Source organism: Archocentrus centrarchus, chromosome 13 (genome assembly GCF_007364275.1).
Source record: "Archocentrus centrarchus isolate MPI-CPG fArcCen1 chromosome 13, fArcCen1, whole genome shotgun sequence".
Taxonomy (NCBI): Eukaryota; Metazoa; Chordata; class Actinopteri; order Cichliformes; family Cichlidae; genus Archocentrus; species Archocentrus centrarchus.
The window spans coordinates 11,398,334-11,409,229 of record NC_044358.1 but is presented as its reverse complement, the minus strand read 5'-3'; the positions used below and the strand labels follow the sequence as shown (position 1 = coordinate 11,409,229).

At 47.1% G+C, this 10,896-nt stretch overlaps 1 protein-coding gene across 1 annotated transcript; it reads left to right on the top strand.

Annotated features, from left to right (window-relative positions):
- Positions 1-4,438: 4,438 nt before the first annotated feature.
- On the top strand, positions 4,439-10,209 carry LOC115790104 (claudin-3-like; the record flags this gene model as incomplete). The annotated part of the gene is made up of 2 exons (XM_030743772.1): positions 4,439-5,003; positions 10,196-10,209. Coding segments are annotated over exons 1-2 (579 nt in total), but the record flags the coding sequence as incomplete, so codon positions are not given.
- Positions 10,210-10,896: the final 687 nt, after the last annotated feature.

Genomic DNA, 10,896 nt, shown 5'->3' with positions numbered 1-10,896 from the left:
GGCTCGGACTGAGCGGAACACATGGAAGACTCGGGCGGCTCGGACAGAGCAGGACCCCCTGGCGGCTCGGACTGAGCGGAGACCCCCAACGGCTCGGACTGAGGTCCAGGATCCCCTGACTGCTGTGTAGAGCACGCAGCCATCTCCTCAGACGACTTGGGCGGCTCTGCAGGTTGACCAGTAGAGTCTGAAGATGGAGGTGAGGACTGAAGGAGTGCGGGCAGAGGCCCGGCTGAAGGCCAAGATGCTGTAGCGGGCCGTGGTGCAGGCTGAGTGGCCGTCATCCTGGGCAGCAGGGGCTGCTCAGGGGACAGTTTGGATGTGTCAGATGAAGGCTGCATGGAAGCAGGCCGGGAGATAACTGGACCTGGAGCTGACGGAGAGCTAGGGCGATCTGGCTGCGTGGAGACTGACCGAGAGCTAGGGCGATCTGGCTGCGTGGAGACTGACCGAGAGCTAGGGCGATCTGGCTGCGTGGAGACTGACCGAGAGCTAGGGCGATCTGGCTGCGTGGAGACTGACCGAGAGCTAGGGCGATCTGGCTGCGTGGAGACTGAGCGCGTGGAGACTGAGCGCGTGGACCGAGGGAGAGCTAAGGCTGAGGGAGCTGAAGCGGGGAGAGCTGGCACTGGGGAAGCTGAGCCCAGGAGAGCTACAGAGGCTGACTGAGACTGAGCGGAGGCTGGGTCTACCGCTGACTGCTGAGGAAGCGCTGCAGGTGACGCTGACGACTGATGCGACGGCGTGGGCTTCGCTGCCCCCCACCCGCGAAACAGGAACGGGTGCAGAGGTCAGCCCGTCCATGGCTGCCCCCACCCACGGAACAGGAACGGGCGCAGGGAGCTTCACAGAGGCTGGTGGAACAGCTGCCTGGGGAGATGGAGAATGAGCTGGCACTACGGCTGACGGAGGCGAGAGTGACTGGGGAGGAGTGTGACGATGCCAGGTGCGCTGCTTCCTTCGCGTTCTGTTGGAGTGGGAAGCACGATTCTCTGCATCCAGGATGTCCACCAGCAGAGGTGAATCAATGATCTCCACATCATCTGGCAGCCAAGAGAGGTCCGGGGAGGCGGCGGGCTGTGCGTGAAACGGTGACAATGACGAGGACGAGGTGGGAGAGGTGAGTTGAAGGGATGACGGCGGATCCGGAGAGCGAGGCAGCGCCTGTGGTGCTGAGCTGCAGCGGAGCGGAGGAGACGACGGAGGAGAGATGACTGGCTGCAGGAGAGGTGAATTAGCGATGGCTTGGAGGGAAAAGGTTGAGTCCTTGCCCTGGACAGGGCGACCAATATTATACAGTTCAGCTTGTAAATTTTTCCGGAGCATGATTATGGAATGAGCAAGTGAGGCAGTGTCAGGATGGGTGAGGAGCCAAGTGGAGGAAGGAACAAGTCCACAGCAGAAAGCCAGCTGCATATTTCGGTGGTGGTCGTCAGCGGCATGAATGATTTTCATAGAAAAATCCTTGTGCTGCAGGATTTTCTCAGTTTGCTCGGGGAGGGTCCATATGTCCGTGGGGTCCATAGTTGGGTTGCGGCATTCTGTCATGACCGGGGAGGAAACGGGTGAGGAAGGACCAAAACGCAAGACTCCAGAGAACAGCATAACTTAAACGGTGTTTATTTAGGTAGGGGGAAAAACGAATACAAAAACCTTGGAGGGCAGACGAGGGCAGACGAGGGGGAGACACAGTGAGCACAGGAACACTCGGGCACAAAACATCAACGACGCGACAAAGAACACATGGAAACTGAGGGCTTAAATACACAATGGATAATCAGGGTAAGAGGAAACAGCAGGGAACAGCAGGTGAGGCAAATGAAACTAACAACACAGGGGAAGCAAAACTAAACACAAAGCACAGGGAAAACCAGACTGTCAAAATAAAACAGGAAGTGACAAAGCAAGGTACATGCTGACTCAACATGGGGAACTGGCACACAGACTCAGGACAGAGATGCAGACCTTAGATACAGGGGAAGACAGGGACAAAGGGAACAAGAATCAAAACATACTGGGAGACAAACTCGGGAAATATGAAACTAAACACAAAACGCTGGGCAAACGGCCCAGGACATGACATCATCACTGTTTACAATACAGTAAATGGGTCTATAAACAGCCTCAGATGCATGCAAAGAAATGATATGCTGGAAACTTTGAACAGCTGCTCACACCTAACAAATCAAAAATGCTCCTAAAACAGCAAAAAAAACCCTGTTTCACCTAAGGCAGGAAAATGCTTTAACCACAGCTTGGCTAAGAAAGATTGGACATAGTGTCCATCCATCCATTCGCTTCCGCTTATCCTGGTCAGGGTCGCGGGGGGGCTGGAGCCTATCCCAGCTGTCATAGGGCGAGAGGCAGGGTACACCCTGAACAGGTCGCCAGCCTGTCACAGGGCCAACACAGAGAGACGAACAACCTTTCACACTCACATTCACACCTATGGGCAATTTAGAATAGCCAATCAACCTAACCCCAGTAAGTGCATGTCTTTGGAATGTGGGAGGAAACCGGAGTACCCGGAGGAAACCCACGCAAGCACGGGGAGAACATGCAAACTCCACACAGAGAGAGGGAGAGGCCTGGGCCAAGGTGGAATCGAACCCAGGCCTTCCAGATGGTATTCTATCTGTGAGGCAACAGCGCTAACCACTGCGCCATGGACATAGTGTGTAACTGGAAAAGCTCATTATAAAGATCCCCTCTCTGTTTTACAACTAACAGGTGGATTTTCAGCTCACAGTCTAAAAACAATTACAGAGGTTTCATAGTCCCTGGATAAAGGCCATTAATATTTACTACTGTCATTACTTTCATCTATCTGCTGGTCTTTTTTTCAACAGCAACACATTTGAGTGCAAATATTTCACTGTTGGAAGCACTGAGGCTCACACCTATATATGTGTGTATATATATACATATATATATATATATATGTATATATATATATATATATTCCCTCCTTAATTTAAAAAAATATATACTTTGTGATCCAAATTTAGAGAATATGTTCATTTGTATCTCTTTAATCTTTAGTGTATTGATTAAAGATATTTTGATTAGAATGAGGTGTCGTCTTTTCTATGTGATTTGACTGTTGATGATGACTGTCTAATTGATAATACTAAAGATAATCTATTTATCAATCCATAAAATGATCCAAAAAATCTTTTTATTTAATGCTAAAATAATCAGAGTGTGATTATGGCTGTTTTCTGTGATTGGAAATATTTCATTAAAATGTATAAAAGACAACAAAAAGTCACACATTCAAAAAGTGTGAATTAGCAACAAAATATAAATGAAAATAAATAATTGGGGTTGTGTCCGGAAGGACATCGAGTGTAAAACAAAGATCTGCCTAATCAAACATGTGGAGCTGCGGTACCTGCTGTGGTGACTCCTCGTGAGTAAGGGAGCAGCTGAAAGCAGCTTCTTCTTCCCTTTCTCTATTTGAGAGCGAGTTATTTGGTATCATGCAAAATGTTCAAGCTTCATATTGAAGGGGTGCAAAGACGAGCGATTTCATGCATCCTGCACACCCAGCCATTAGTGTGTCGCAGCCCGTGTTCACCTGCCTGTCTCCCACATACAGTATCTGTTGGCTCTGTGACAACAAAAACCCTGCCTTGCCAGCTTCCGTAAAGTCAACTATCTGAACTCCCACTGCAAACAGTGGCCTCATTGTATTCACTTTCGGTTGGATGGTGAAAGTGGTGGGGCGTTGTAGGCTTGGGTAACAGAGTGTTGGGTGATGGGGCATTCCTAGGGAGACAGTCCTGGACCAAAAGAAACTAAAGGACATGCTATAGACAGACAGTCATTCAGAACCATTAAAGTTAACAGTACTGCCAGGTGAAAGCCTCATAGCCTCAAGCTGCATTATATTTTATATTATAAAGACCCTACAGTAATTACAATGAAAACCCAACAGTCAAAACGTCCTCCCTAAAGGTTTATAAGCTTTATAGGCAGCTTGAAACTGAAACAGCAGTTTTCACTGATTTCATAACATAAAAACTTATGATAAACTTTGGATATTTAATGCACTTGTTCTGAAAAGGTAACATTTTAATTAAAGTTTGTTTGACAAAAACAATAATCTTTTTCTTGCCAAACATTTGCATATTAAATTTAAACCACCAGACCCATTGTGAAGCTTGCCATGCAAGCTGAAAGTAGAAAGACTTGAATGTCCAGGTAATTCCTCCCCTTTTGGTGATGTCAGCTTCATCAAGGACTCCTCCCCTACAGCCTCATAAAAAGGGCACTAGTGAAGTCGAGGTGAAAGATCATTACACACAGATAGGAGGCCTGAAATGAACTGTACCTGTAAGTGAGTCTCTTCTCCTTGTTTTTTTCTGGGACCTTTTTTCTGGGATCTTATCTCAGGTGTGACCTACATTCAGCAGGAGAAGGAAAAGTACTCAGCATGTCTCTAAGGATGAAGTTGATTGGTATTTCCCTGTGCATTTTGGGATGGATTATGGCAATTGTGGCTTGTTCCTTCCCCATGTGGAGGGTGATAGCCTTCAGGGACGGCATTGTGGCAGGTCAGATCATCTGGGAGGGCCTGTGGATGTCTTGTGTGGTCCAGAGCACGGGACAGATGCAGTGTAAGGTCTATGACTCCATGCTCGCCCTCTCCCAAGATCTCCAAGCTGCCCGAGCCCTCACCCTCATCTCCATCCTGTTAGCACTCCTGGCTGTGCTCATTGCCATTGTGGGGGCCAAGTGCACCAGCTGCACTGAGAATGAGTCAGCCAAGGCCAAAGTGATGATTGTCTCTGGAGTCCTCTTCATTGTATCTGGTGTCATGGAGCTCATTCCTGTCTCCTGGTCTGCTTACACCACAAATAGGGATTTGTACGATCTATTTCTTTATTATATTAAGTGGAGTGAGCTGGGGGCTGCACTGTATATTGGCTGGGCAGCGGCTGCACTCCTGATTCTGGGTGGTGGACTGCTCTGTTTCTCCTGCCCGCCACGCGAGACGAAATACGACCATTTACAAAAAACAAAGAACGAGACATTACTGAATCCTGAACTGGCTCACTCCATCAAGGTGTAATTGTGTTTAGACAAAGAGCTCATGGAAGAAAGAGAACTGTTCAATGAAACATGCATCTGATTTTGCCTGTAATATTAAATGTTAATATTTATTAAATTAAACAGTACTACATTTTTGTGTGCACACTCCTTGTCATTCTTTGCTTCTATTGGTTGTGCAAATGTGTTTCATGGCGCACCACGGCTGTGACACACGAGTGTTTCCTGGACTGCGCTTGTTCTGCGCTGCACTTTGCTGAAGGAAAAACTGTCTGTGCGTGGCACAGGCTAAAAGAGATGATGGGTTGGCTGTAGTAGCGTTGTATGTGAAAGGCTCTTTATGCTGTTTTACTGATTTGAGATTCCCCCATCCTTCAGCAGCAGCCTGGGTCTGCAGGAAATTGGGAACATGTGGGTCAGTGTCTATATCCCCCTTGAACCCTCTCACCAAAAATCAATCAATAATAAAAATAAAAATACACATACACGGGATGTAGTGTTTCAAGAGTCCCTACAAGTATTATTTTTCAGATTTGACCCACACCAGTGGATCTAAACTCCACAAATCAGATGCAGGTCAAATGTGACAAAATTTGTAGCACCTGTAACATCAAAAAATGTGGTATAAACAATATAAAATTTAAAAAATATTGTCATGATTGTGTCATTTTGGTTCACTTTAGGAAAAGAATAATACTATGGGTATTTGTACTGCTGTCAAATGTCTTCTTCTTCTCTGTAAAATTACAGTAAAATAAATCTGTCACATTCACTGACCTCAAACACTTAGAGAAAAAAAGACTGTGCTGCCATCTGGTGGTTAAAATTAGACTTTGTATGAAGAGTTTTCTTTATTCAAGGGAAAGATGACCTAAATGTTTTTTTGTTTTTGTAAGGTACACGTTGATACACTTCTATATTGTGTTGTTCTGTGCAACAACTGTATAACAAAGTCAGCCAAAGAGGGCGAGCACATTAATGAATAAAGTTAGATGCACCGTTCTTATAATTTCATGTAAAGATATGGAACACTTATAGACCGCTGGCAAATCTTTTAAAACATTTTGTATAATCTATTTAAAAATGCCAGAATTATAAGCCCCCCAAAATAATCACAGTAAGCCCATTCCTTTTCTACTATGTCAGTACACACTCATCATTCAGAGTCTCTTAGTAAGAGCAACAAGTGCTCAGAAAAACATGATTAATGTGGGCCCACCCTCTGCAGCTGTAACAACTTCAGCTCTTCTGGGAAGTCTTTCCACAGGTTTAGGAGTGTTTATGGGAATTTCTGACCATTCTTCCAGAAGCACATCTGTGAGGTCAGACACTGATGTTGGAGAGAAGGCCTGGCTCACAGTCTCTGCTCTAATCCATCCCAAAGGTGTTCTATCAGGCTGAGGTCAGGACTCTGTGCAGGCCAGTCAAGTTCTTCACACCAAACTGGCTCATCCATGTCTTTATGGAGCTGCTTTGTGCTCTGGTGTGCAGTCATGTTGGAACAGGAAGGGGCCATCCCCAAACTGTTCCCACAGAGTTGGAGCATCAAACTGTCCCAAATGTCTTGGTCTGCTGAAGCATTAAGAGTTCCTTTGACTGGAACTAAGTGGCCGAGCCCAACTCCTGAAAAACACCCCCACACCATAACCCCCCCCTCCACCAAACTTTACATAATGCAGTCAGACAGGTACCGTTCCCCTGGCAACCACCAAACCCAGACTCCTCCATCGGATTGGCAGATGGAGAAGTGTGATTCATCCCTCCAGAGAACACGTCTCCACTGCTCTAGAGTCCAGTGGCGGCGTGCTTTACACCACTGCATCAACGCTCTGCATTGAGCTTGGTGATGGAAGGCTTGGATGCAGCTGCCATGGAAACCCATCCATGAAGCTCTCACTGTTCTTGAGCTGATCTGAAGGTCACATGAAGGTTGGAGGTCTGTAGTGATTGACTCTGCAGAAAGTTGGTGACCTCTGTGCACTATGACCCTCAGCATCCTCTGACCCCACTCTGTGATTTTATGCTGTCGTTCCCAATCGCTTCCACTTTGTTATAATCCCACTAACAGCTGACTGCGGAATATTTAGCAGTGACTGGACTTGTTGCACAGGTATGTTACACTCTGAAGCTTTTTAATCTTTGAGGTTTGAATGTGTTGCTAAAAGATGTGTTGGCAGAAGTTGCGGGTTTATTTCAACAATTTATAGAATAAACCACCCAGGTTGGTTTCACCACCATCGTTTGAGTACAAAAATGATATTTACTTGAAAATAACAAAAACTAAATGACAGCAGAATCAAGGAATTGTGAGCTTTTCATGTAGATTAACTCAGAATAAAAACTGCCTTTTTAAAAATTTTGCGCCAGTGAAAAATTAACTCTGTTATGAAAATCATAATAATATTGCTGATTTTCAGATCAAATTTCAAACATAACCAATAATTTTTTTTTTTTTAATTAACATTTTACTATGCCTGTTTCTAATAGTAAGCCCTGCGGTGGTGAACAGAGACTCACACTCAGAGAGAGGTGGGGTGGTCGTGTATGCGCGCTCCATCCGTACAAACCATGGCACAGTGTGGTTGCTGCTCAGGAAACCGTTCCAGTCACAGATTTAGACTCTAATGTTTGTCCCTTTGTTCTCGGAGAGACGTGAGTTTTCCAGACCTGAGGTATGTTTCTAGTTTCTTTGTTTATCATGGCATGTCACTCCAAATATTTATTAATCCTTCATTATAATCATTATAGCATGGTATAGCATGGTCGATAGGTATCATAAAACTAAAATAATTGGAAGTGTGTCAAAAGAGCTGACAAAATTATTCCTGAGTTTTGTGTGCCTGTGTTTGTTTTCATAACCAACATGTTTATGTTGGCTTAACTGCACAGATTCTCTCCTGAAATAATAAAAAAGTGGGTTTGAATGTTGGACAGTGCAGAGGATTAAAACTGTGTATTTTCAGGATTAGTTCATCTAAAGTTGACTGCTGACCTCCATGGGGAGTAACCTGGAGTAATTAAAAAAAGGCAATAATTAACTTGTTAGTTAAACTTAGCCTTAGAGTCATAAAACATTGCAAATACAGGAAGACACGACCATCAATTAATAGTCAATCGTATTTTAAGTCAGTGATAACGTAAAATGGTTTTGTCACTGTGGCAATTAGAAAAATCTTATTTACAGTGACTGCTCATTTCTTTGTAAGTGAGCAAACTTAGTGATTATTTCCCCGACTCGATGTGTTTCATCAGGATGCAGTGAGAGAGACAGAGCAAGCACGAGCCTGCCAATAACGTTACATAAGCTAAAACCTGTTGGGTGCAACATTATGTGGGCTCCTGCGTGTGGGCGGATATTTCTGCTCCTGTGGGGGCCTCAGTGTGGTTACTTTATGGGGGCTCGTCTTCCTCATGAAGAAAAACAGCAAATTCCCACAGCTTAAGCTGATGACAGGTTAACACCAGGGTAAAACTCTAGGAACATAATTGAAAACATGACCATGCATGTCTGTATGTATGTACATATGTATCTACATATTAATTGCCATAGCCAGGCAGAGCTGTGCTAATATGTGTGTCAGCGGGGTTAACCACCACAGTTACTGTTGTCTTCTCTGCTCTTCAGTGGGTATTTGTGTGTCCATAAGTACTTGTACGACTACACGGTTTTTGTCATTTTGCCTCTGTAGATGTAACTGAAGTGCATACTTTCAGCTTTACTTCAAAGGACTTTTGCCAAAGGTTTCTATTTAGGAATTACTGACATTTTATACATGATCCCCCAATTTGACAGGCTCAAAAGTAATTGGACAAACCAACTTAATTTTAAATATAATGATTGTTTTTAATACTTAGATAAAAATCCTTTGCACTCAGTGGCTGCCTGAAGTCTGGAACTCTTGGACAATGAGGCATTTTACTGCAGCCACCTTTAGCTGCTGATTGTTTGTGGGTCTCTCTGCATTTAGTTTCATATTGAATGAAAGAAAAGCACGTTCTGTTTTGTTGAGATCAGCTGTCTCACTTGATCATCAAAGAATATCCCGTTTCCTTGTCTTGAGAAACTCTTGGGTTGCTTTCGATGGTTGCTGTGGGTTATCATCCAGTCGCTCTCTGAAGAGCTGTCCAATGAGTTTTTGTCATGGGCCGGGGAGGAAACGGACGAGGAAGGACTCACATGAAGGACTCCAGAAGCAAACATAACTAAAAAGGGGATTATTACAACGGGGAAACACAAAATACAAAAACCTTGGAAGGGAGGCACAGGGAGACGAAGGGCAGGCGCAGGGAACACGGGAACACAGGAACACAGGAACACACGGACACACAACGTCAACGACGCGACAGAGAACAAATGAAAACTGAGGGCTTAAATACACAATGGGTAATCAGGGCAAGAGGAAACAGCAGGGAACAACAGGTGAGGCAAATGAAACTAATTACACAGGGGAAGCAAAGCTAAACACAAAGCACAAGGAAATCACATTGGCAAAATAAAACAGGAAGTGATAAACCAAGGAACACGCAGACAAGTCACAACACTGGGAACATGACAAACATACAGGGAGGACAAACTCAGGAAATAAACTATTAACACAAAACGCTGGGCCAACGGCCCAGGACATGACAGTACCCCCCCCTCAAAGGCCGGCTCCCGACGGCCAAAACCAGAAACAAAACCAAACAAGGGCGGGAGGCGGGGGACCAGGAAGGAGGGCCCGAAACAAAAACAGCCAGGGAGCAAACAAAGTCAGGAACAAACCCAAAAACACAAGGAAGCACTGGAGCAAGGAAGAGCACAAGGGCAAAAAACAATAAGCAAAAGGAACAGAACAAAGAAAAGCAATGGCACAAGCTGAATAACAGTCCAAAAACCAGAGCAAAACATAGGGATGAGAAAACAAAAAACAACCGGATGAAAACAAAAAGCGACGGCACAAGGCCGGAGAGCTCCAATGTCCAAAATAGGGGGTCGAAACAAGGAACAGTCCAGGAGCTATGACAAAACAAAAACCAGCAGGGGAAAAAACAGTCCACAGTTCAGGGGAGTCAGTGGGAAATCCAAAACAAAAACACACAGTTCAGGAGGCCGCAGAGGCCAAGGGGCCACAAAGCAAAGTCCCAACGAGGGAGGCCGACCGCGCTCCCAGCGGCGGCGGCGGCGACGACGAGGAGGAGTCACTGGAGGCCGACCGCGCTCCCAGCGGCGGCGGCGACGACGAGGAGGAGTCACTGGAGGCCGACCGCGCTCCCAGCGGCGGCGGCGACGACGAGGAGGAGTCACTGGAGGCCGACCGCGCTCCCAGCGGCGGCGGCGACGACGAGGAGGAGTCACTGGAGGCCGACCGCGCTCCCAGCGGCGGCGGCGACGACGAGGAGGAGTCACTGGAGGCCGACCGCGCTCCCAGCGGCGGCGGCGACGAGGAGGGGTCACTGGAGGCCGACCGCGCCTCCCAGCGGCGGCGGCGACGAGGAGGGGTCACTGGAGGCCGACCGCGGGGCATGCGGCGGCGGTGACGGGGAGCAGACACTGGAGGCCGACCGCGGGGCATGCGGCGGCGGAGAAGGGCGACCCGGGCTCTGGTGGGGAACCCTCGGGTGACGTGGAGCGCTCGGACTGAGCAGAGACCCCCACCGGCTCGGACTGAGCGGGACCCCCTGGCTCGGAGCGCTCGGACTGAGCGGAGACCCCCATCGGCTCGGACTGAGCGGGACCCTCGTGCGCGGAGCGCTCGGACTGAGCGGGACCCTCTGGCGCGGAGCGCTCGGACTGAGCGGAGACCCCCATCGGCTCGGACTGAGCGGGACCCTCTGGCGCGGAGCGCTCGGACTGAGCGGAGA